The sequence below is a fragment of the Phyllobates terribilis genome, unplaced genomic scaffold (genome assembly GCF_046119375.1).
Source record: "Phyllobates terribilis strain yellow unplaced genomic scaffold, ASM4611937v1 Scaffold_1__5_contigs__length_1240528914, whole genome shotgun sequence".
In the NCBI taxonomy this organism is placed as follows: Eukaryota; Metazoa; Chordata; class Amphibia; order Anura; family Dendrobatidae; genus Phyllobates; species Phyllobates terribilis.
The window spans coordinates 321,630,363-321,657,225 of record NW_027362761.1 but is presented as its reverse complement, the minus strand read 5'-3'; the positions used below and the strand labels follow the sequence as shown (position 1 = coordinate 321,657,225).

Here is a 26,863-nt window from a genome sequence, read left to right as displayed (position 1 = left end):
CAATTTTGCTTCTCCAAAAACGCAGCATCTTAATGTTCTAGCAAAGTGGATGGGATTTATAGAAATCTCATGCCCACTGTGCTTCTTTTTAACACTGTAAACTGACCTGCTGTGCGTTTTTCAAATCCGCAGCATGTTCATTTCTCTTGCGTGTACGCAGAGTTTTCTGTGCTGAACTTCCCCATAGACTCGCATTAAGTGCGTAAATTCCGCAGCTAAAAAACGCACATACGTTTTTAGTGCGTCTCCACGGCGGAAACGCTTCGAAAAAGCATGTGATTTGCACCTAGGTATATCAGTAAAGTGTTGTCAAATCAAAAAACATGAAGTATCTGAAACAAAGCGGCTTTATTTAAAGCATGACACATCAGATACTAAAAAAGCGCAATAAAAAAAGTAATCTAATAGATGCAGAAATTCTGCAACATCAGAAACGCACCAAGAGCTCATTGTGGGAATGTAGCCTTAGAGGCACCCGATGGCTGATTAAATCGCTTATCAAGTGTCTATCAAGTGTCGGGAAAGATGTGGGCTCATCCTGCGAGCCCACATCAAAGGCAGAGACGCCACCTTTGACGTACATGTACGTGATGAGGTTAAAGACTGACTACTTGGAAAAATTTGGAATAACCTTTTTAGTTTATGAAGCTCTTATTTGATACTGGAACAACAGAATGGAAAATATTTAACTATTTTCCACTTTAACTATTTTCCACTTTCCTATAGATACACTTATTAGACACGAACATCCATAAAATTTGTTTTCAGTTAAGACTGAGTTCAATACGTACTTGTACTAGTGCTAGCTTACAGCTGCATTACAATATTCGCTAAGAGTTCTCAATTTGTGTAGGTTTTTTTGTTTTTTAATGTCAAGGATGTTGCCAGAATGCCATGTGTGAATAACCCCTAGTTAAGAGGATGGGTTGGTGCTATTGCAACCACACATTAAGAAATTTTGGGGCATCTAATAGATCTCCTTACATAAATATATCTTTGATTGTTTAATAATAGGTGTTGGCAAAGCCATGTTCATTTTTGACACTTTTTATGCTGAAATTTCATGTGATTGCGCAAACATCTGCATTTACAAAGGTGATATATAAAACAAAACAAATTTAAACTTAAAGGGTTAGACCTGTTCCATTCACTTCCACATCGAGATGTGAGCAGGGTAGTTGACATTATGTTGACCACTACCTTGTCAAGAAGCGTGCAGGTGTAGATCTTGAGCCTTTAAAAGAGCCTGTCAAAGCATAATTCTCATCTAAAGTAACCATATTGCATGTTAGGGCAATTGTAGTCATCACACCTTTAGTTCCCAAATCTACTACTATGTGGACATGTATATGTACTGATTTTGGCTGAGATGGCGCTGTACAAATGAAGGCAGCTCTGTTAATCAAGTTGGTGTTAGAGCAAGCTGACCTGACTGACAAAGTGACGGGGCACCTGACTGCAGAGCGCTGCCCAAGTTACACCGAGCACCTAATTTACCCTAATTTACATAAAGCTTTAAGAAAAAAAATTCTACTAATCTCAACCACGGATTTGGCAACTACAACCCTTAGCAAAAATTATGGAATCACCGGCCTCAGAGGATGTTCATTCAGTTGTTTAATGTTGTTGAAAAAAAGCAGATCACAGACATGGCACAAAACTAAAGTCATTTCAAATGGCAACTTTAGGGCTTTAAGAAACACTAAAAGAAATAGATTAAAAATGTGGTACTCAGTAAGGGTAATTTTTTTCAGACCAAGCAGATGGAAAAAATTATGGAATCACTCAATTCTGAGGAAAAAATTATGGAATCACCCTGTAAATTTTCATTTCCAAAACTAACACCTGTGTCAAATTAGATCTGTTCGTTAGTCTGCATCTAAAAAAGAGTGATCACATCATGGAGAGCTGTTGCACCAAGTGGACTGACATGAATCATGGCTCCGACACGAGAGATGTCAATTGAAACAAAGGTGAGGATTATCAAACTCTTAAAAGAAGGTAAAACATCAAGCAATGTTGCGAAAGATGTTGGTTGTTCACAGTCAGCTGTGTCTAAAATCTGGACCAAATACGAACAACATGGGAAGGTTGTTAAAGGCAAACATACTGGTAGACCAAGGAAGACATCAAAGCGTCAAGACCGGAAACTTAAAGTAATATGTCTCCAAAACAGGAAATGCACAACAAAACAAAAGAGGAACGAATGGGAGGAAACTGGAGTCAATGTCTGTGACCAAAACTGTAAGAAACCACCTAAAGGAAATGGGATTTACATACAGAAAAGCTAAACATAAGCCATCATTAACACCTAAACAGAAAAAAACAAGGTTACAATGGGCTAAGGAAAAGCAATCATGGACTGTGGATCACTGGATGAAAGTCATATTCAGTGATGAATCGCAGATGTGCATTGGGCAAGGTGAACTTTTGTTTGGTGCCGTTCCAATGAGATTTATAAAGATGACTGCATGAAGAGAACATGCAAATTTCCACGGTCATTGATGATATGGGGCTGCATGTCAGGTAAAGGCACTTGGGAGATGGTCGTTATTACATCTTCAATAAATGCCCAAGTTTACATTGATATTTTGTACAGTTTTCTTATCCCATCAATTGAAAGGATGTTTGGGGATGATGACATCATTTTTCAAGATGATAATGCATCCTGCCATAGAGCAAAAACTGTGAAAACATTCCTTGAAAGAAGACACATAAGGTCAATGTCATGGCCTGCAAATAGTCCGGATCTCAATCCAATTGAAAATCTTTGGTGGAAGTTGAAGAAAATGGTCCATGACAAGGCTCCAACCTGCAAAGCTGTTCTGGCAACAGCAATCAGAGGAAGTTGGAGCCAGATTGATGAAGACTAGAGTACGGTTTGTCACTCATTAAGTCCATGCCTCAGAGACTGCAAGCTGTTATTAAAGCCAGAGGTGGTGCAACAAAATACTAGTGATGTATTGGAGTGTTCTTTTGTGTGTTTGTTTTTCATGATTCCATAATTTTTTCTCAGAATTGAGTGTTTCCATAATTTTTTCCCTCTGTTTGGTCTGAAAAAAATTACCCTTACTGAGTACCACATTTTTAATCTTGATTTCTTTTAGTGTTTCTTAAAGCCCTAAAGTTGCCATTTGAAATGACATTTAGTTTTGTGCCATGTCTGGGATCTGATTTTTTTCAACATTAAACAACTGAATGAACATCCTCTGAGGCCGGTGATTCCATAATTTTTGCCAGGGGTTGTATAGTTGTGATATTTCTATGGGCAGATTGCCCTGCATGGCGTTGTTATACTTTAGAACTGGATTTTGTGCTGACCCTCCCTGTAACAGTTACTTTGTCCCTGCAAAGATTTAAATGCAAAATTTTTAATTATTAAAGTTTAATAGTTCAAGATTTATTGTTACTGGAAATCGGTGTACATCTTTCAATAAGCCTTTGTCCAAGATCTGCTAGCATAAGAGTGGAAACCTGTTTTTTTGTTTGTTTTTTTAACTCATTCGGAGTAAGAAGGCTGATTGTAATACATAACCAATACACTTTGACGTACAAATAAGTTTAGTGGTCATACGGTTTGAGAAGTTTGCTTTTAGTGATGCATATTATACCCTGTATCAGTTTTATACATGTCCCTAAGAAATATTGTCTGTTCTTCTTCCAGTTCTTTCCGTCATATACTTCTCCAATGCCCGGAATGCCTACAATGCTTCCGCATTCAGGTCCTTTTAGTTCTCTGCAGGGAGCTTTTCAGCCTAAGGTGAGTGCATGTAATCTCTTTTTTTAAGGAGTCCTGAAGGTTAAAATTACACATTCATCATATTTTTACATGAATTTGTACATACTTGGTCTTCAGTGCTGTTGTCTGTGTTTTGTTTTTTTTGTTTTTTAGGGTGGTGAGACTTTCAAACTTTTTATATCCTATAGAAAATGACAATGTGCAAATTAGGGATCGCGATCGACAAATTTTCAAAAGGATGCTAATCTTTATTTCCTTTACCCACAACAGACCTCAAACGCAATGGATGTCACAACTAGGCCTGGGGCAGTACATCCCACCCTCCTACAGAAGACTCCTGGGGTCTGTACAACTTTGTATAGACATTGTATGAAATGCGCCATCCTCCCCTTAGACTACATTCTCATTTATGTTTGCACATTCCCTTTGTGTGTTTCATTAGACAAACAGAAATTGCATGCAAAATAGATCCATGACATTACTAATGCAGATAGAAGCAGAGGATCCCGTTGTTTTGTCTGGGTCTGTGTTTCGTTAAGTCCATTTTATGTGTTCAACAAAGTGGAACTCATAGAACATAGAAAAAAGTGTTTATTATTCGAATTATTCACGTTAAAAAAAAAAAAAAAAAAAAAAAAAAAAAATTGTGAACATTTTATATCTGTTTAGAAGATTTTAACAGCAAAGTGTGTGTCATGGCACAACCCCTTTAATTCAACTTTCTGTCTGTAATCTGATATTTTATTCCAGAGAAATCTGTCTTAATCTGAAAATGATCTGTTAAGATCTATGGCCAGATGCAGTTCTCCCTGAGAATCTACCTCCAGGGCGTATGTTAAATGAAAAGAAGTGTTATCAGTTTGAACCAAGTAATAACTGACAGTGTGCTCTCCTGATCTGACCGCAGAGCTGTATGGGATTATAACTAACGCAGTACAGCAGAGCTGAACATTCTCATTACAAACACATCTGCAGCTCTCTGAGTGTTGTCAGCAGTTCTTCAGACTTGTGCCTGACTACAACTAGGGAGCAATACAGTAGAACTTTGTCTCTTTACAAACACATTTGTAGTTGTAGCTCTCCTCCTAGAAAGGTCAGCTCAGCTGTTTTCTCCCCACACTGGCTGACAGTGAGATGGAAGCTGAAGGTGTTAGTTGTAATCAGACAGCTTTGTAGTGAGATTACAGAGAGCCCACTCTTTGTGAGACAATGGCAGACAGTCTATTATGAGACAAAGCTCACTGAGTAGAGCAAACACTTCTAGCAGCTCTCCTCACAGTGCTGTACTGCCTCTCGCCTCACACTACTGAGGTGAAAGCTAAAGAAGTGTATTCAATCCCACTAATGTCTTCTCCTCCTGGCACTTTGCAATTACACACAACTCTGCAATGAGTTAAGGAGAGCCAACTGTCAGCCAGTACATGTCTTACACTGGTAATGCTCCCTTTAATATAAAATAAGCTCTCAAGGCAGTCTCTCTAAGAGATCTATGTCCAGCCCATAGATCTGAGCAACTCGTTACATATTAAGAAAAATGTGGATATCTCTGGAATAAGACATCGGATCGCTGATATCAAGGTATCATTTTAGTCCAACTTCTATGCCCTTCACGCCCATATAGACTGCTTAGGAAGGCTGATCCTGTTGACAGATTCCCTTTAAAGGGGTATTCCCATCTCCAATATCCTATCACAATATGTAGTAGGTGTAATAATAATATTAGCAAATACCTCCAGTTAGAAATGTAGTATAGTTCTTCTGATTTGCTAGGTCTGTTTCACCATTTCAGTATCCATGGTTGCAACCACTCATATAGTGACAGTTAGTTGTTAGTGGTTGTGACCATGAATGCCTAAGCTACTGCAATGCCGGCACATGGGGTAAGCGACATAGCGAATCAGAAGAACTATACTACATTTCTAATTGACGATATTTGCTAATAATATTATACATACTACATATTGGGATAGGATCTTTCAAATGGGAATACCCCTTTTAATCCCTCTGACATTGTTCACCCAAAATTCACTATTCTCTCATTCATGAAATCTGGAGAGCCATGAATTTGGCTTTTATGCTGGCCATACACATAAGATAGCTGACTGACTGACATATTTAAATCCAAGATGCCTGATCCTTGCTTTGTTGGAGGGCAGGCAGGTTGGATATGAGCATATTAGAAGTATATAGTGAAAAACACATCTTGTAACTCATAGTGACTACAAGATGAGTAAAGCGAAGATGAGATTAATTGAGGAATATTGTCACTTTTTCAGAGCTCTGCAATATGATTATTTCCACCCATCAAGTTGTACTATATTACAATATTTTGCACGTATGTGAAAATAGAAGTAGTTATGTAATCTGCCCTGATATTTTACCCGTGTGCTGTCAGCTATCCTTGTGAGACCCCTGAGGCTACATCGTCATTACATGGCACAAATTTGGTCCATTTTATAGATGACCTGATGAATATTATATAATTTAGAGATGTCTCAACAGATTATTCAGTTTTCTTGCTGTCAACATAATCCAGTCATATGAAATGTCAGTGTTTATATAAGGGGCTGGTATAGATTGTGAGCCGTGTGTTCTTGTTTAGTAGATTTACAGACTATAGCATATCCAAATGATCAGAATATGCTCTGAATCAGCTATTTATATAGACTGAGATATTGGCTAGCTGGTATTCCTTTGTACTGTTCTATTAACCACTGCAACAAACACACAAAGACTAACCTATCAGTTTCTCTTGCAGGTAACAGACCCATACAGGACGTCTGTAAGAGTAAGTGTGTCTATTCTAATACAGACCATATTATTTGAATAGTACTTATAATATTAGACACACAACTGCACTCTCCTTCTCTTACCTCTGTCCTATGAAATACACCAGGACACCTGACGAGTATCCCTTTTACTCGAGGTTCTTTAACAGCTCTGCAATATACATCGGTAGTGTTAGCCCACTTACCCACATCCATCAAGTAATTCATAACCAAATGTACCCGAGCATATAATGGAAGAGCTACATATACTATAAGGCTAATGTAATAAACTCAAGTCTTGTGGCCCCAGTGAACGATCTTTGGCACAAAGCCTTTCCCGTGCTCACTTGCGTTTTCCTTGCTTTTGCAGAAACCAGGCAAGTGGTGTGCAGTACATGTCCAGATAGCGTGGCAAATCTACCACCATCAGCAGAAAATGAAGGTAAATGCCATGTGTTAGAAATTGTGGTTCTGAAGTTATTCTTGATGGCGAACCCTTCTTAAGACCCTCATCTATTCAACACTAATGGTTGAAGGCAAACTAAGTGGTACAAATATCTGCTTTGTATTATGCTTTTCAAACAAATCCTCGGGGATTTATGGAGAAAGCTTTAAACCAAACTTTAAATGATGTACTGTTAGTGTAGAGAATGGCATCGGTTGTGTAGAGCCCAATTTGAGGAAAGCTGTGAGAGCTGGACATAAGATTGGTGCAGTTGAGGCAACTTCTTTTGAGTTAAGCTATAAATCTGCAAACAAATGTAAAGGGATGTAGGCTCTTATTCCACGTGGTTGTGGAAACCAGCATTTGTATTGCTCTTTTCTCAAAATAGACTTGGAGCGCAGCATGGACTATACTTAGATCTCTGGGAGGAATATATGTAAAATATATGTCCGGTTAAAGCAATGCGCTCTAATGTAGCACACATATCCTGCAGTCTAGAGTCTCTTAACAAACTACAAGTTGATCATAGCAATTTGTAATCTACTGTCAGTAGAGATGAGCAGTTCGATTTGCGCTCCCCTGGTCTGGCATCTGGTCCTCCGTTGTATCCGGTCTTCACTTGTGCACTCTGCATCCTCAGCCCAGCATCCTGGGTGCCTCTGCCTGCTTACTAAACACTGGTGGCAGGTCTCATGAGGCCTCACATACCGTGCCACGAGGCTCACTAAGCGCCAGAGGCACCCAGAATGCCGGCCTGGGGATGCTGCGTACAGAAGTGGAGACTAGCAAACGGTTTCTGCATGTAGAGGGAGTTAGGATAGGGTTACTCACACTGCAATATTACATGTAATGCTTTCCAGATGTTTTCTAATGTGTTGGAATATTAGTCACTGGTCATATGTGACATTTGCAAAAGACGGTATATACAAGTCGCAGATAACTTGTGACGTATCTGCAACTTAGCTGTCTTATTTACTGCAATATTAAAGCACTGCAATAAAGCTCACACTTTAGTTGCACAAATGTTTTTTTTGTGAGACTTTACAAAGAATTGCTGTTGCGTGACTCATGTGTAGCCGTAGCCATAGTCCCACACTAACAATATAAGATGGGATGTATTTTAGTGTCGATTTATGTTCGAAACTTTTAAAATGTTTTAGAATTTTAAATGTATCCATATCAAACTAGAAATAATAAAGTTGCATTTGATTATATTTTTTTGGATGGGGAGGAGGAGCTGTACAACAATGGAGGACATTTCAGGAAAATATAGATTTGGGTCCTGTGTATCTAGACCTAATGAAACAAAACCCTTGATGAGCTAGACACATTGTTGAATTTCTTTGGATATGCCTCATCCCAGCGCATATAGGTCTTCCATATTGTTTGACAATATAGAGATAAGCTGTCCCCTGCCAACATGCTCCGAGAGCAATTGGTAAAAACCCTTGGTTTCCTTATAGTAGGAGAATTCCGCTTCTGCTGTGCTTCTGCTTCAGTTTTACCATTTCTGTTGTATAGGTAGCTTTTAGTCCCACTATTTGCCGTAGTTATGACAGTATTTATAGACTAGATATTTAAGTCTTCTGCGATTATTTTTTTTTTGTTGTTGTTCAATTTAGGACAAGTAGTTATTGTCTTGTAATGTGCAGAATTATTGCAGCACTGTACCAATATTTTAATTATACTAGATGGCCTACAGGGAATAACCCAAATAATGAGGGAGCAGAGCCTTAGACCTTCGTGGCATAGTTCAGTGCATTGGTGGGGGATGGGTCCCCAGTGCTCTAGGCCTGCTTGAAACGAAGCATAAGTATTTAATACCGCTCCCGTGGATCAGTAACCTTTTCACAAGCTCAGAGAGAAAATTGAGTCTGACAGTGCCGGAGGTGTTAATCAAAGTATCTCTGGGTCAAATGATTTTCCAAGGACATATGCATTTGTAAAACCTTAAGATAAATAAAAGTTCTCATTTTTAGAATATTGTTCCAGACCTGTATACCGTATAGTAGTATGCCGTTATCCGTATAGTAAATCGTCTGAATAGAGCAAAATGCTGGGAGCAGCAACCGGCGCACATGGCAAAACATAAAAAGCACACGTCCAACACCGTTTTTGAGCTTAGACTAAAAGAGGTAAGAGAAGGCAAGGATGTGGAAAGTGATTGAACTGTTCTTGGCCTTTTCATTAATCGTATCTCTTTGCAAGTAAAGCAAAGTTAATAAAGTTGTTCCACAGAATGAGTTTTTCTGTGATACTTCTAAAGGTTAAAAACAGTTGAATGTCTTCGAGTCGCCTTAATGTTCAGACGTTGTGGGGGTCACTGATGATTTTTAATCAGAGCCATATCTTAGAGCGTTAGAAGTGTCCTTTGTGTGAATAATATTTTGAGCTCTTATGTTGTCTCTGTTTTCTGTAGCAGATGCAGATGGATCCGCATAAGCTGGACATTTGTGGCAAGCTTGATTTGTTCAGTAGACCACCTGCCCCCGGAGTGTTTCCTGGGTTTCCTTACCCACATGACTTAGCCAGACCTTTGTTTTCCAGCACTGGTAAGTTAGGAAATCACATTACTCGAGTTGTTATATTCTGCCATGATTGTATATGGACTATGTGAGAATAAATGATAAGCTCCACCTTTGATTAACATCCTATCGCCAGAGTTTTCACCTTCATGACCAGACCAAATTTTTCAAATCTGATGTGTCACTTTGTGAAGATAACTCTGGAACGCTTCTACATAGCCTAGTGACTGTCAGTTTGCGGTTTCATGACACACTGTACTTTAAGAGTAAATTTAGGTCTATACATTTTGCGTTTATTTATGAAAATAACAGAAATTTGACAACTTTTTCGAACTTTGAATTTGTATCCTCCTAAAGCAATCATCACACCACAAAGAAAAATAGTTAAAGGCAATCTGGTGCCAGCTTTTTGCTACCCTATATGAGCATCATAATGCAGAGACAGAGACATTGATTCTAGCAATGTGTCGCTTACTAGGCTGCTTGCTGTCATTTTGATACAATGACTGTTTTCTCTGCTGCAGATATAGCAGTGCTCTGAATACTGAGCTCTGTATTATGCCATCCACACCACTGATTGGCAGCTTTCTGCTTTATACAGTGTACACAGAAAACTGGTTTAGCCCCAAAATTTTCACTTTCACAATGGTAACAGGCTGAATTGCACAATAAATAGTTTGGTCCATTTTCTCCTGAGTACACCAATACCCCTCATGTGATGCAAAACTGGGCACACAGCAAGAGTGCCATTTTTTACGTGGAGCACACATTTGGCTGGAATAGACTGCATAGACCATGTCGCATTTGCAGAGCCCCTGAGGTGTCAAAAAAGCAGAAACCAACCACAAGTGACCCCATTTTGTAAACTGAAGATCTCATGGAATTAATCTAAAGGACGGTTTTAAACACAGGTGCATTACAGAATTTTATAAACTTAAGCCGTGAAAATTAAAAATACATTTTTTTTTCCACAAAAAGTTGTTTTAGCACCAAATTTTAATTTTCACGTGGTATAGTAGTGGAAACTGCATAACAAATTATGGCAGTACATTCTGAATATGCCAATACTCCATATGTGGTGAGAAACTACTGTTTGGGCATCTTACAGACGGAGTTCATAAGGGAATAAGCTCTTTTTTTGGAGTGCAGATTTTGCTGGAATGGTTTCTGGACGTTAGGTTACATCACCAGAGCCCGTTTCTATCATGTAACTTTTTCATAGTTTTTGTGCTACCAGTAACGTGGAAATCCCTATTTTTCATTAGCAAATTAGTTGTGTCGTGGCTTGTTTTTTTGTATTGAGTTGAAGTTTTTATCTGTACCATTTTTGTACATAATATTTTGGATCGCTTTTACTGCTAGATTCACATTTATCCCGTGCTTTACGCTGAGCACTTGCCATATTTTTTGGATTATAACACGCACTCTCCCCCTTTCGCCCCTTTAAATTTGGGAGGAAAATGGGGGTGGGTCTTATAATTGGCTTACTGGGGTGGGCAGCTGCAGTGGAGCAGGGTCGTATCGACAGGAGGCTGGTGGTGGCAGGAGTGGGGTTATGCTACGAGCCCCGGGCTGGGAGGAGGGGGTGTCCCGGCTTTACGAGGCTGCGGGCCCTGGGCTTTCATAAGATGTGAGCGGAGTCCCCTTTCCATTGGTTTCCCTGCTGTGGGCTTCTGGAAAATGGCTGCCGTAGGCGGCGCATGCGCAGATTTAGAACTTAGAAGACTCTGCCTCCACTTCGCTCGACTGCAGCCGTCTTTCCCCAGTAAGCTACCGTAAAATCAGACTACAAGACGCACCACCATTTTATTTAAAAAATTTCTATTTTTGTTCCCAAAATTTGGGGTGTGTTATGGTCTGGTGCGTCTTATAGTCCGCAAAATACGGTATGTCAGGTTTCTGTCTAAAGTGTTGAAATACATGATTCAGATAGGATCATTCACTGTAATAGGGCTTATGGAGTTACTTTGGACTCCTTTAGGCCTTTTTGTAGACATGTTTGTCAATTTAGAGGAACATGAAAGTGTGGTAGACTGCACTTTTGTGCATGCCTAAAAATATGGGACACAGCTGGGAAAGAAGCCAGATGGGAGTCTAAAATGTCTCCATCTGCCTCATTATAGTGAATGGTTTCGGTTGAATTTATCATTTGGCGATTTCTATGGAATGTCAACATAAGTGCTCAATGTAGTGCGCAGGATAAATGTGAACGGAGCCTTACTGCAATATTTGGTGTCAGAATGAAAAAATCAACAGCAACTCAAGAAATGTTTGTTTTTTTTGTTTACTATCTTTTACGCCATTCACTGTGCTGTGTAATTGAAGAAATGAGAAAGCTTTTGTTCTTCATGTCAGTATGATTACAGCAATGCCAGATTTCTATAGGATTTTTATGATTTGCTATTTTACCTGTAAAAATGCGTAACTTTTTTTTGCTTCAGCATATTTTGAGAGCTATATCTCTTCTAGTTTTCTGCTAACAGTCTTGGGATAAGTTGTTTTTACGTGATTAATTGAAGTTTTAGTACCTACCATATTAGGGTAAATTTTGATCATTTTGAATTTTTTTTATCGCTTTCTACTCTGATTTTTGGGACACAAAATGAATGAAAAATAGCAATTCACAAACTGTTTTTATTTATTACACAGTTCATGCAAGAAAAGGGATAAGGCAGCTTTATTATTCTGGTCAGTACGATTGTGGCAATACCAGATTTATATAATAAGTGGTGGTGTTTTGTTTTTTTAAATATGCTTTGCTACTTTTGCACACTAAAAGCAATTTTGGAGAGAAAAATAGTTTATGTATTGCCATATTTTTCCACTGACCGAGCGGAGTTAGGGCTTCCTTTTTATTTCAGGAGATTACTTTTTCAGCATTTTATGCTGAAACTATAGTACTACCATACTATACCTTACTACTACTTACACTGCTCATTAATACCCAATGCAAGTGCCACTTTAATAAAGCTATATGCAGATTTGCAGCAGATTTCACTGTATGCATTGCAAGGGTGAATTTGACAGTGAAAATCTGCAAATGGTTCTTCCCAAGAAAATGCAAAATCCATAGTTTGATCTGAAATCCACTCAGCAAATTTGTTCCAATTCTGCTATGTCTGAACATAGCCTTTGGATGCTCATGATTTAATGAGTATAATGTGTTTTGTGTCTTACACAAATCATGAGCTCTTAGCAACTTCACACCAACTTACTGGTGATTTGTAGAAATCTGTGAAAAATGTGACTCTGGGATGTGCAGGCAAATCTTTACAAGTATCTATTAAAAATGGACAAAGTAAGTGAAATTAAACATAAAGTAATAAAAGTATTCTACAAAGATGAAAGAATAATCAAGGTTGCATCTTGACTTTGATTCCATAGAGTCCGGTATATCAATACTAACAAATCCTGTATACAGCATCTGGAGGGAGCAGCTTTGACCTGCATATTGGCAGCCATTTATCTCGTATAAGAATTCTAGCCTGAACTGTACCAAACTTTCACTTCTGTGCTTATCTACAGTAGAGGAAATACTTTGTAAATTATCAGGGACGGCAATAAAGTTCTAGCCGAAGGCATGGTGTGTCAACGCAGGAGCAGATTGATTTATCATTAAGACTACATTGCCATGAGGAAGAGCCCACAGAGCGCGTAATGTCAGCATTACAACTTCTGAAATATTCACATTCACAGTGTGTGTCACCTGTCTGCTGGCTGCATAATGGAGGCCTAATGTTAAAATGCATGGTTTTGTCTGGTCACGCTTGTAGCAGTCTGTCACTGGGTAGGGAGACTCTTATACGGTCACTGCGCCCTAATGGGAAAATATCATGGATGTCTGCTTTATTAAGATCAGCTACATTTGTGGGAAAGGACATCAGTTTCATAACAACCATTTGCTGTTCACCATTTTTAAAGTCTATTGAAAGTAAAATTGGCAGATTACAGGTAGTAAACGCTAGGCTCCCAATTTAGATAGCAGAGCCGAGGCGTTGCAGCATCAATCAGAGAATAAATAAAATGCCTTCCGCACAGTATCTGTGTCATCCTTCTCTCCTTATCAGACAGGAATGTCACTGCATGAACCATTGCTCTGGCTGAGCTCCCTTGTTACTCACGGGTGCGCCATCTATCTCCAGACTCGCCGCCTGTAAGATGGATGTGCAGCCGCTTGAGAATTGTTCCATTTAATAAGCACAAGACAGCTCTAAGGGCTCTGCTGCCGTCTTCACTTGGAGAAGGCTTATTTTATTTATTTTTTTTTACAAGCCTGGAGTGAACAGCGCTTAGAAGCGCTCCTTGCACTGAGCAAATCCCCATTATTAACAGTCTGAAATCTTCAGGGAGCAGAATAGCCAGGTTCTGGTGCAAACACTGCTCTCTGAAGTGGAAAATGGTTGTTTAAAGCCTTCACCAGCTTGGTTTGACTTTGTAGAGCTGCTTGTCCTTGACCTAGAAGAAATCATTTCTGAGGCAAAGCTGAGCAGTTCCTGCTTCTGTTCTAAGTGAAAGAATAACATCTAAATATGAAATGCCGTTTTCTTCAAAATCCAAACACTAATATTTGACTGTTGTATATAAAAGATAATGGCGCATATGGCTACAAAAATATCTGGAGGTTTCCAGATCTAGAATAATTGGTCTGTGTATTTGTTCCAGAAATGATGGTGTTCCTACTTGTATCCCATGTCTGATATTGTGATTCTTCACCAAATGCATACAATTTCTGGATAAATACACCCTCTATTTTAAACTAATCCTAAACAACCCCTTCATATGTTTTTGTTTTTTTTGGGGAGTGGCTAAAACATAAAATTGATGTAAACAGAAACTTTTCGTGCCCCATCAGACTCGTTGCTTTTTGCCACCTTGCCCTTGAGAACCTAACCATAGACATACTTCCATCCATGATGCACGAGTCCATTTATGGCTCCAGAACAGGCTCAACACTGGTAAAGTTTAATTTATTTTAGCCAAGTTAAATTTAGCCTGTAAGACCAGAAGAGTTTGCATAAACTGCAGAAATGCCTGTTATGGCATGCCTAGAGTATGCCCAAAAGGCCATAATCAAAGGAAACACTTGAGATAGTCCTGGCATGCACAGATGAGTAACAAAGGGAGTTCCTTCCCTGAGGACTGCAGTATTTTAAAGGTTAAACCGCAGTGATTTTGTTTTCTGATCATGTGATCCTGGATGTTCCCTCTGGTGATCGTGAAGCACAACATAAGGATTGCCAGTGTGGTAAAAGCAGTAGACAGGATGGGTTATTTTCTGTAGGAAGCTTTTGTTTTCCTGGAAAAGATGTGGTGCCAAAAAACTGACAAGCCAAATTTAAGGGGGAAAAAAGCCTATGACTGTCAGGCCAAAACTAAGTGTGGGCCAAGTAAGAGCCATCATGAGGCCACGATTACACGTTCAGTATTAGGTCAGTATTTTACATCAGTATAAGCCAAAACCAGGAGTTGAACAATCAGAGGAAAAGTATAATAGAAACACGTTACCACTTCTGTATTTATCACCCACTCCTGGTTTTGGCTTACAAATAATAATGTAAAATACTGAACATATAAACGTTGCCTTAGACTGTGTTCACACCTAGAGAAACATCAGTAAAATGCTTTGGTTTTGACGCAATTTTTCACAACATGGCATTGCAGTAATACACAGCTGAATGTTTTTGCCCCATTCAGTCTTGCACTTTTTAAATATCGCCGATAATAATTTAATATATTGCAGAACTATATTCAGATGCAGTGCTTTATAAATGTTATAATAAAAGGATAGCTTTGTAAAAAGAGACATTTATTCCTTTGGATGTGTGTAAGGAAACATCTTGAGATTCTGCTGATTTGTGCACAATAGCATTTAACATACACAAGACTAAAGGTAAATGTATGCCTTTCTCTAGACTACCTTCTCATACTAGAATAGTGCCCCATCAACGTTTTGTTAGATGCTTGTACAATTAATCACTTGCCATTACATTGATCAGCTATTGTAGATATAAAATAGCTGGAAATAGCCAGCTCACAGAAATATTAATTTATGGTTGCTGATGGAGGATTATTTTCTTTATTCTCAGGTCCAGCACACCCTGGAGCCACAGCATTTGGACCTTCTCCACATCATAGCAGTTTCCTGCCCACAAGCCATCTGGCTGGTAAGTGTAAGTAAAATCCACTCCTCAGTTTCACGTACTTGGTGCCCGTGCTGTCACTATGGTGGTATAGTTGATGGAAGGAAGGTGAGAGAACTGCAGGGCACTAGAAGAAGTGAAATCTCATACTTCACTTCCAGGTGTAGTAGTAAATCTGCATGACTTTCAGTCATTTTATTTTCCAATATTACAATGTTGGGGAGATGCAATTGATTTTGGGTCCATCTTCAGTATGGTGATACTCTGATTATCTGATAACGTCATAGAGAGATGCCCGAAGTACTGGCCATAATGACACATTTTATACTTCATATTTTATACTCAGGGCTGTTATCTGCTACTTTACTACTTTTGTCCTGTCCCCTCCCTTAAATAAAGATCCATTTGTTTATATCGGTGCATCTCACTAAATTAGAATATCGTCAAAAAATTTATTTATTTCAGTTCTTCAATTCAAAAAGTGAAACTCATATATTATATAGAGTCATTACAAACAGAGTGATCTATTTCAAGTGTTTATTTCTGTTAATGTTGATGATTATGGCTTACAGCCAATGAAAACACAAAAGTCATTATCTCAGTAAATTAGAATATTTTATAACAGCAGCTTGAAAAATGTTTTTAAAATCCGAAATGTTGGCTTACTGAAATGTATGTTCAGTAAATGCACTCAATACTTGGTTGGTGCTCCTGTTGCATCAATTGCTGCATCAATGTGGCGTGGCATGGAGGCGATCAGCCTGTGACACTGCTGAGGTGTTATGGAAGCCTAGGTTGCTTTGATAGCAGCCTTCAGCTAGTCTGCATTGTTGGATCTGATGTCTCTCATCTTCCTCTTGACAATACTCCATAGATTCTCTATGGGGTTAGGGTCAGGCGAGTTTGCTGGCCAATCCAAGCACAGTGATGCTGTTGTTTTTAAACCAGGTATTGGTACTTTTGGCAGTGTGGATAGGTGCCAAGTCCTGCTGGAGAATGAAATTTCCATCTCCAAAAAGCTTGTCAGCAGAAGGAAGCATGAAGTGCTCTAAAATTTCCTGGTAGACTGCTGCGCTGACTTTGGTCTTGATAAAACACAGTGGACCTACACCAGCAGATGACATGGCTCCCCAAACCATCACTGATTGTGGGAACTTCACACTAGACCTCAAGCAGCTTGGATTGTGTGCCTCTCCACTCCTCCTCCAGACTCTGGGACCTTGATTTCCAAACGAAATGCAAAATTTACTTTGTATTTACTTAGTGTCAATGACTGCCTTCTGGACATCTGCCAAGTCAGCAGTCTCCCCCATGATTGTGGAGCCTACTGAAACAGACTAAGGGACTATTTTAAACGCTTAGGAAGCCTTTGCAGGTATTTCTTGTTAATTATTGTAATTTACTGAAAATGACTTTTATTTTCATTGGCTGTAAGCCATAATCATTAACAGAAATAAACACTTGAAATAGATCACTGTTTGTAATGACTCTATATAATGAGTTTCACTTTTTGTATTGAAGAACTGAAATAAATTAACTTTTTGATAATATTCTAATTTAGTGAGCCTCATATATATGTGTGTGTGTGTGTGTGTGTGTGTGTGTGTGTGTGTATATATATATATATATATATATATATATATATACATATATATATATATATATATATATATATATATATACATATATATATATACATACATACATACACACACACACAGTGGTGGCCAAAAGTATTGGCACCCCTGCAATTCTGTCAGATTATACTCAGTTTCTTCCTGAAAATGATTGCAATCACAAATTCTTTGGTATTATTCTCTTCATTTAATTTGCTTGCAAGGAAAAAACACAAAAGAGAATGAAGCAAAAATCAAAGCCTTGATCATTTCACACAAAACTCCAAAAATGGGCCAGACAAAAGTATTGGCACCCTCAGCTTAATACTTGGCTGCACAACCTTTAGCCAAAATAAATGCGAACAACCGCTTCCGGTAACCATCAATGAGTTTCTTACAATGCTCTGCTGGAATTGTAGACCATTCTTCTTTGGCAAACTGCTCCAGGTCCCTGATATTTGAAGGGTGCCTTCTCCAAACTGCCATTTTGAGATCTCTCCACAGGTGTTCTATGGGATTCAGGTCTGGACTCATTGCTGGCCACCTTAGAAGTCTCCAGTGCTTTCTCTCAAACCATTTTATAGTGCTTTTGGAAGTGTGTTTTGAGTCATTGTCCTGCTGGAAGACCCATGACCTCTGAGGGAGACCCAGCTTTCTCACACTGGGCCCTACATTATGCTGCAAAATTTGTTGGTAGTCTTCAGACTTCATAATGCCATACACACAGTCAAGCAGTCCAGTGCCAGAGGCAGCAAAGCAACCCCAAAACATCAGGGAACCTCCGCCATGTTTGACTGTAGGGACTGTGTTCTTTTCTTTGAATGCCTCTTTTTTTTTTTCCTGTACACTCTATGTTGATGCTTTTTCCCAAAAAGCTCTACTTTTGTCTCATCTGACCAGAGAACATTCTTCCAAAACTTTTTAGGCTTTCTCAGGTAAGTTTTGGCAAGCTCCAGCCTGGCTTTTTTATGTCTCGGGGTAAGAAGTGGGTTCTTCCTGGGTATCCTACCATACAGTCCCTTTTCATTCAGACGCCGACGGATAGTACGGGTTGACACTGTTGTACCCTCGGACTGCAGGGCAGCTTGAACTTGTTTGGATGTTAGTCAAGGTTCTTTATCCACCATCCGCACAATCTTGCGTTGAAATCTCTCGTCAATTTTTCTTTTCCGTCCACATCTAGGGAGGTTAGCCACAGTGCCATGGGCTTTAAACTTCTTGATGACACTGCGCACGGAAGACACAGGAACATTCAGGTCTTTGGAGATGGACTTGTAGCCTTGAGATTGCTCATGCTTCCTCACAATTTGGTTTCTCAAGTCCTCAGACAGTTCTTTGGTCTTCTTTCTTTTCTCCATGCTCAATGTGGTACACACAAGGACAGAGGTTGAGTCAACTTTAATCCATGTTAACTGGCTGCAAGTGTGATTTAGTTATTGACAACACCTGTTAGGTGCCACGGGTAAGTTACAGGTGCTGTTAATTACATGAATTAGAGAAGCATCACATGATTTTTCAAACAGTGCCAATACTTTTGTCCACCCCCTTTTTTAGGTTTGGTGTGGAATTGTATCCAGTTTGGCTTTAGGACAATTCTTTTTGTGTTTTTTCATTGAAGACAAATTAAATGAAGAGAATAATACCAAAGAATTTGTGATTGCAATCATTTTCAGGAAGAAACTGAGTATTATCTGACAGAATTGCAGGGGTGCCAATACTTTTGGCCACCACTGTATATATGTGTATATATATATATATATTTTTTTGGCTGTCCAGAAATCGCTGCTAAATTAATAAGCAGCATTGACAAGGGAATCACGAAAGCAAGAAATACTAAGCCCAGACCCTATTGATAGAGTATAGTGAGAGGGTCAGGAGCGCGTTTCATTCTCTAGTGCTCTTGGATAAACGCCTCTTCAATCCCTGTTTGCATTTCCAGATCCATTTAGCAGGTCAAGCAGCTTCAGCGGCCTTGGGAACTTAGGCAGCAATGCCTTTGGAGGATTAGCCAGTCATGCTCTAAGTAAGTACTGGCTCAGAGTTTTGCAGTCAATTGTAAATTAGACTGGGTACGTCAGTATAAATCCTTGCATTTTGATTGGTCACCTGCTGTCCCAGGGTAGATGAGTAGTAATCATTTCTGGGTCACAGGGGCGCCTTTCATTTGCATATCCGCTGAAGTGCTGCAAGGCGATTCTAAATGTGCTTTGGTGGCAGTGGTGCTGTGCTTGTGATTTGCATAGTAGTGCAGCCAGAGAAGTGTTGATGCTGATCTATAGTGTACGCATTTCAAGACACAAGGTATAAGTAACTGTGAACATCACCTGCTAAGCAGTGCAGGGGATATAAAGTGTGACATTGAAAGCAGCAGTGCCTTTACTTAGCACCATTGTCTACAAAGAAAATCTTCATGGAGAGTGCATTATGTCCACCGCTAAAATTTATCTCTGCAGCTCCTTTTGTTTCTTCTCTACATGAGCACAATACCTTTTAAAAAGCTCATGTAGGCTCTGTGAAAGCACACATGCACTGCTCATACTGTACCCTTGTTCTGGATCTTAAAAGCCTTTAGACATATTATTACAATTATTGGGATTACACGTTTGAGCACTTTTATATGATTTCCTGCAGAGCAATCTCCCTGGCACTGCTGCTTTTAGGCCACGCTGTTTAAAGTGATTTTCTTTCTTCAATCATAACGGAGGTTATATTTCCATACTCTTAACAGCTCACAACAGCTTGTTCACTCACAAAGAGAGTCCAACTCTGCAGAGCTTCACCAGCCCCCATGAGCCATGGAACCGACTACATCGGACTCCACCATCTTTTCCAACCCCTCCCCAGTGGTCGAAGGTCGGAGACCCAGAGCGAAGTTCATCTGTGAATAACCATGAGAGAGAGAGGGAAGACAAGAGGGAAATCTCGCTCACAAAGGATGAAAGAGACAAAGAAAGGTATGACACTCTTGTTATATTCTTGTTCAACACCCTCACCCCCGAGTGATTTATTTTATTTTTTTTAGCTTTATTTTCCCTTTTTTTCTTCCAAGAGCCATCATTTTTTTATTTTTCACAGAGCTGAATGAGGGCTTGTTTTTGCAGGACAAGTTGTACTTTTGTATAACATTATTAATTTTATCATGTGATGCACTGGAAAGCCGGAAAATAATTTCCAAGTGCGTTGAAATGAGAAGAAAAAAATGCATTATCACATTTTATTTTTTTTGAGTGGGAGCAGTGTGATTTACCATGTTCAGTATACGGTAAAGCTGACCTGGCAGTATGATTCTCCAGGTCAGTACGATTACGCCAATACCAAGCATGTATACTTTTTTTTTTTTTTTTTTTCCGGAAATTTGTATTGAAAAAAGAAATAAATAAAACCTTTGCTTGTGTCGCCGTTTTTTCTGAGACCCATGAGGCTGTGTGCCCACTATGCGTTTTTCAAGCGTTTTTTTGCTTCGGAATTTCCGCAGCGTAAACGCTTGGTAATCCGTGCCCCAGGATTCCCAATGAAAATCTGCATGTTTTGTGCCCATGCTGCGGAATTTTCCACAGCTGATTTTCCTTGCGGAAAAATCCGCATCATGTCCATTATTTATGCATTTCTGCATGCGGATTTGAGGTCCCAATGCATTTGAAAAACGCAAGTCAAATCCGCATGTAAAAACTCTGCAAAAACGTGTGTAAAATCCACAAGCGTTTTTTACTGCCAAGAACATGCTGAAACGCTGCAGAAATTTTCTGCTTCAATTCTGCATCGTGGGCACATAACCTGACACTTTAAATTTCTGAGTGATGGCTTATTTCTTTGCGCCCTGAGCTGACGTTTTTACCAAAACCATTTTGGAGTAGATAAAATGTTTTAATCGTTTGAATTTCTGTCTCGTTACGACGAATACCAATCGGATTAATTTACTTTATAATTTGATACATCGGACTTTTACAAATGCAGCAATACCAAATACCGTATTTCTCTAAAAATAAACAATGTCTTATATTATTTTTTGCTCTGAAAGATGGGTTAACAATCCACATTTATTCTTGAACAAAAAAATCAACATTTATTCAAATATAATTAACACACACACACACACACACTACACACACACACACACACACACACACACATATATATACACACACTACACACACATATATATACACACACTACACACACACTGCACACACACACACACACACACACACACACACACACACACACACTACACACACACTGCACACACACACACTGCACATATGATGGTACATACCAGCCTGTCTCCCTTTCAGTTCCTCTAGACTCCCTCCTGCAGTTAAAGGACCTTTGGTGACATCATGGTCACGTGTCGCAGAAATATGCTTGATCGTACTTTATTTCTTATTTGAAGATATTGGTTTTATGTTCAACTTTTCGGCCTATTAGGGCCTTTGTCAAGTATTATCTCCACATGTAATGTAGAAATAGAATAGAGGCGTCAGCGTTGCGGATCTAGTTGCGCTGCATGTGGAATGTAGAGATGGGAACATAACGCTGACACGTTTATTCTACATTCCACATACTTGACAAAGGCCCTAATAGGCCGAAACGTTGTTTATAAAACCAGTTTCTGCAAATAAAAATAAAGTACGTTCAAGCATATATCTGCGACTTGGAAATATATTTTTAATTATAATTTCTGTGACTGAGAAAATTACCACCTTAGAGTGCCGAAGATTATTACAATTTTTTCTCTTCTGAGCACCTACTTTTCTGCAGTGAGCAAGCATAGTATATTACAGTCCTGGTCCAATGACGTCACCAAAGGTCCTTAAGCAGTCTTAACCTCATAATAGAAATGCTGGGGGCCCCTAAAGAGAGGACTGACTTTGAGAAATTGCCTAGTTCTCAGCGCCTCCCCACCCATTTCCCCTAATGTCGGCCCTGCATACTGTCTCCTCTCTAGTTCCTCTAGACTTTTGCGGTTAAAGGACTTTTAGTGACATCATGGTCACATGACCATGATTTCAAGAAAGGTCCTTAAGCAGTGTTCACCTTAAAATAGAAATGCTGGGGGGCCCCTAAGAGAGTGGGGGACAATTGACCAGTCCCTCCCTCCCTCAAATGCCGGTCCTGACCATAACAATGGCTTATTTTTGGAGTAGGGCTCATATTTCAAATATACTCTCAAAATCCTGTAAAATCTAATTTTTATTTTTAATGGGGCAAAAGGGGGGTTATTTGAACTTTTGTGGGGGGGGTTTCACATTTTTAAAAACATTAAAACTGTTTACTGTATTTAATAGTCCTCTTCGGGGACTTGAAGCTACGATTGTCTAATCAGTTGTGCCGTGTATAGTTAACAGCACGATATCCTGTGAACGCCAGCTCCAGGCTGTCTTTCACAGGAGAATCGTCATGACACGCATGGAGGTCTTCAGCAGACCTCTGGCTGTCATGGCAACCTATTGGCGCCTTGCAATCACATCAAGGGTGCTCTCGTGGGATTGTGGAATGATTCTTTCCCCTGCCAGCTCTTGTTAAATGCCACGTTCAGAGATTGATAGCGCTCCACCCATGGCTGTTAAAGGCTCATGTTGGCTGAGAAAATCAGCTATCATCTGCCAGGAAAGATGCGGGCTCGGCGTGTGAGTCCGCATCAAAGTCAGGCACACGGCATATGACATAAATGTACCTCATGTGTCATAAAGGAGTTATAAAGTCACTTAGCGCCACCTCTGGTAACATGGACATTTATTTCAGTTTGTAACTCCCATGTTCAATGTTCAAAGGATGCAAATAATCTAGTAAATGTTGTGGTTCATAGTATTTGTTTTAAACAAAAATTTTCAATAATTCTCTATTCACAAATTCACAGATTGCACAGCAAAATGTAAATCACTACTTGGGGCATGGACAGTATTGCCATATGTATCACCACCTGCTGTATACTAACTTTCAGTATTTCTTTTTGCTAATTATCAGAAGTATGAAGTACCAAAAGACAGACCTACCTACACAAACGCTAGTCCATATCCTACTCTTGTAGAGGAAAGCATGTAGCAAAACACATTTTTCTGTATTTTATGAGCAGGATTAATAGGCGATGTATCACATTTGAGCATCTGACAGTTATTTGAATGCATACATTGTCACCTAACTAGTTGGTGCAACTATTGATTTGATGAATGCTATTTGGTATTAAGCATTTTTTCTTCTTTCATTTAGGGACATCTTGGATAAGAGCAGACATCATTCTAACAGATCTTCTCCAGCCTCTGCCCCAGTTAGCCACCAAATAAGTAACCTCATCCGCAGCAATAGCCAGACACCCAGTGATTCCTTGCGACAAAGCAGTCTAGGGGACAGATCCAAAGATATTGATCGGGATAGTGTAGATCGGCTACGAGACGTTCCATCCGGAGAGCACAAGATCAAGGAAAGTCGTTCGCCAGTAAAGGAAGCCTCAATTCATGATAAAAGGACGATAGAAGATGGCAGTAAACCAGTCATACAATCTGTATCACCTTATGGTAAACCAATCCTAAGTGAAAGTTTAAAACTGAGCAGCTTGGGGAAGGACGCTGAAAGGAAGCCTGATCTGCCAGCAGATCTCCAGAAAATAAAAAGTGATGTCAAGGTCAAGGAGGAACGCAAGGAGGATTCAGATGTATTAGTAGTTGGCTCAGAGCCTCCTCACCCAATCAGGACAATAGAACATCAGCCACCTCACCCGTCAGCTTCCCTGCATGGGTTATCTTTGCACCATTCAATGGCGGCCTCTATGCCAATCCCAATGAGTAGTGTCCACCAAATGAACAACTTGAATATGATGGACCGGAGTAGAGTAATGACCCCACTTATGGGTATGAGTCCCCTTACTGGCAGAGAAAGGCTTCCACATGCAGGTTTTGCCTGGGACCCTGTAAGAGATCAATTGCAGAATGCTTACCGCACCCTGGACTTGCAGCGGAGAATGGATTTCCACTTACGCGCTGACAGCATGCACAGATACCCAGGAACAGCTGCTGCCAGCTTTTATGATCATGAAAGATCATACCGAGATCGCGAACCTCATGACTACAGCCATGAACAGCTCTTAGAGGCAAGGCGAGAACAAGAACGGTTACGTCATGCGGATGAGCGAGAACGGCTGCACCTAAGGGAAGAGATAGAAAGGGCACGTATGCACCACATTCACCCCTCTCCACTGGAGAGCCATCTGGCACATATGCCCTCCTTCATGCCACATTTAAGCAGTGTACCCTATCCTAGACTCAGTCCGTCAAGCGCCATGCACAATGGGATCCTTAACCGGACCCCTCCCACAGCAGCACTAAGTGCACCCCCACCCTTGGTGCCTGCCAGCAACACAAGGCCTGCCTCTCCCCGAAGGACTAATCCCCTCACAAGTTCAGACACACGGGACTTCTCACCTTCCAGAAACCCTAAAGAGGTGGAGGCTCGATAGTCTGCTCCTTAGGAAAGGAGAAAAAAAGGACCCACAGGAATCAAATACCATGAATTTTAAACTTGTATATAAAATCTTTTACGAAAAGTGCACTGCTCAAAACCTTCTTTTTTCTTCTCCTGTTTTGTAAATGTAAATTTGTAGGCTAAGCACACTTTTTTTCTTTTCTTTTTTTAAGCTGGGGGGGGAACATTTCAGGGGCGACAAATGTTCCAACCTGAAAACCAACTGTTCCACTCTAAAAGTCTCTGGTCATGTGACTTTTTTGACTTGGGAGGCTCAGTAGCTTGTGGGAAGGATTTAGCGAGGGAAGGGACTTTTTAAATGGATTTTTGTAGTTTTTACAGTATTTTGTTTTTCGCTACGGTGTTCCTAGTCTCCGAGAAGTAAAAAAAAAACACACACAAAAAAAATTCTTTAATTTTATATTAGTTGCATTTTGCCTCCCGTGAGGGAGAAAAAAAAAGTGAATCTGTCATTTTCATGAAATTACATAAGGGTTTTTCCCCCCCTTCATTACAGGAGGTGTCTTTGAAACACAGAAATGCATATTTATACCTATGATATGTTGAAGATGCCTCCAGCACTGAAGGGTCATAATAAATTACTATGTTTTTCTTTATTCTACAGCTAACAGATCAACAATCTTGCTATGATTTTGAACAGAAAACTCAGATCTATTATTAAAATAATAAGATTAATGTACAAAACAGTTGCTTTTTTTGCCTTATTTTATCTTAAATTTTTAATGTTATTTTTTGCTTTTTTTTCTGGAAAAAAATTCAAAGATTGTTGCAGGATTGTATATATTCATTTATTGTGTTACTACGCCTCATATGAATTGGATCCACCACAGACTTTGTGACATCCAAATGCGAACAGAATACACGGATTTCAAGGATCACACTCGCAGCTTCATTTTCACCTCGCCATGTTACTATGCAATCAGTGTGAGGCGGGTCCTGGAAGAGGGAATTTTATTATCTATTCCAATTTTGACCTTCTGCCCCCATTTCCAGGCAATCAAATACCCACCACTACTAAACAAAAAATATAAAGAGCACTTGTTGACTTGGAACACTGGATGAACCAAAATGCATCAAGTTGAGTTGGTGGAGAGGGCAATGAAAAGACTGACGCAACTTCTTCCCTTGCCATCATTATTGGAAAGGTGGCAGGTAGCTTCCACCTCCAATTGCCGCCTCAGCCGAGCCAGCGAATGGACCTGATTTATTTTCCTGTGAACCCTTTTGTGCTTTAATCCTGTGCAGTGTTTTCATTGAAATCTGTATACAAGAGCGGTAGATTCTTAGGAGTGCACAAAAGCAAATATATATAAATATATCTATATATATATATAAAATGGTGGAAAGAAAAATGTTAAACCATGAGCAGAAATCTTTTGGTCCCTTTTTATTTTCTACAAACATGATCCTGCAGTTGGATACTTTGTCTCTCGTTTCACTCTGTTTTAACACTTTTTTTTTAAGATATATTTATTGTTTATTCTTCTTAGAGCAAGAAAACGAATGTTATAACGTTACTCTAATATGCAAATTTTATTTCTACTGTAGAGAGATTTTCACAGCTGATACTGGTCCACTTGAGTGTTCCATTAGTCAACCCCAAATAAATTCTTGACATTTAGGTTCACCTCTAGTTAACCTATGTTTATATAGTACAGAACTTCTCCTATCAGGATCTCGCCGTACAAGAGGATATGCTGAGATACTAAATGAAGGCATTCCTGGCAGCCTATCAGTCAGCGTACATACATTTTATTACTCATATTTTGCTTTATGAGATGGAAAGATCTGATGAACGCTAACAGTAATAAGAGGATTTATTTACGGTATTACCAAGTGTAGTTTTTTTTTTCAGTGAAGAACCTTGATTTTTGCCATAGGTTATTTAAATATACACCAAACCCTAATGTTTTGAAGGGGTAAACACACTGGCACTTAATACTGAGCAGTTTCAATTTCCTTCACATTTCTTAAAGAACCGTTCACCAAATTTTTCATGTTGAACAAGATTCAATAGTGGCTGCAAATCAGAAAAAAAATATTTCTTTATCGCTTCATTGGGGGACATAGGTTACCATGGGTGTATGCTGCTGTCACTAGGAGTCTGACACTAAGCAAAAACAATAATTAGCTGCTCTTCATCAGTATACACCC

The 26,863-nt window shown here is 39.4% G+C and overlaps 1 protein-coding gene across 14 annotated transcripts in view; it reads left to right on the top strand.

The window, feature by feature from the left end:
• Positions 1 to 26,130, top strand: part of FBRSL1 (fibrosin like 1) — a 596,278-nt gene extending 570,148 nt beyond the window's left edge. For 9 of the 14 annotated variants that reach the window (XM_073675957.1, XM_073675948.1, XM_073675903.1 and 6 more), the window contains 9 exons: positions 3,665 to 3,760; positions 4,010 to 4,081; positions 6,498 to 6,527; positions 6,878 to 6,949; positions 9,372 to 9,504; positions 15,564 to 15,647; positions 19,173 to 19,256; positions 19,962 to 20,187; positions 23,441 to 26,130. In XM_073675957.1, coding sequence (XP_073532058.1) covers positions 3,665 to 3,760; positions 4,010 to 4,081; positions 6,498 to 6,527; positions 6,878 to 6,949; positions 9,372 to 9,504; positions 15,564 to 15,647; positions 19,173 to 19,256; positions 19,962 to 20,187; positions 23,441 to 24,683 — 2,040 coding nt within the window. In that variant the 3' untranslated portion in view covers positions 24,684 to 26,130. The remainder of the gene's footprint in view (positions 1 to 3,664; positions 3,761 to 4,009; positions 4,082 to 6,497; positions 6,528 to 6,877; positions 6,950 to 9,371; positions 9,505 to 15,563; positions 15,648 to 19,172; positions 19,257 to 19,961; positions 20,188 to 23,440) is intronic. The other 5 variants (XM_073675930.1, XM_073675940.1, XM_073675979.1 and 2 more) reach the window with 5 other exon arrangements.
• The last annotated feature ends 733 nt before the right edge of the window (positions 26,131 to 26,863 follow it).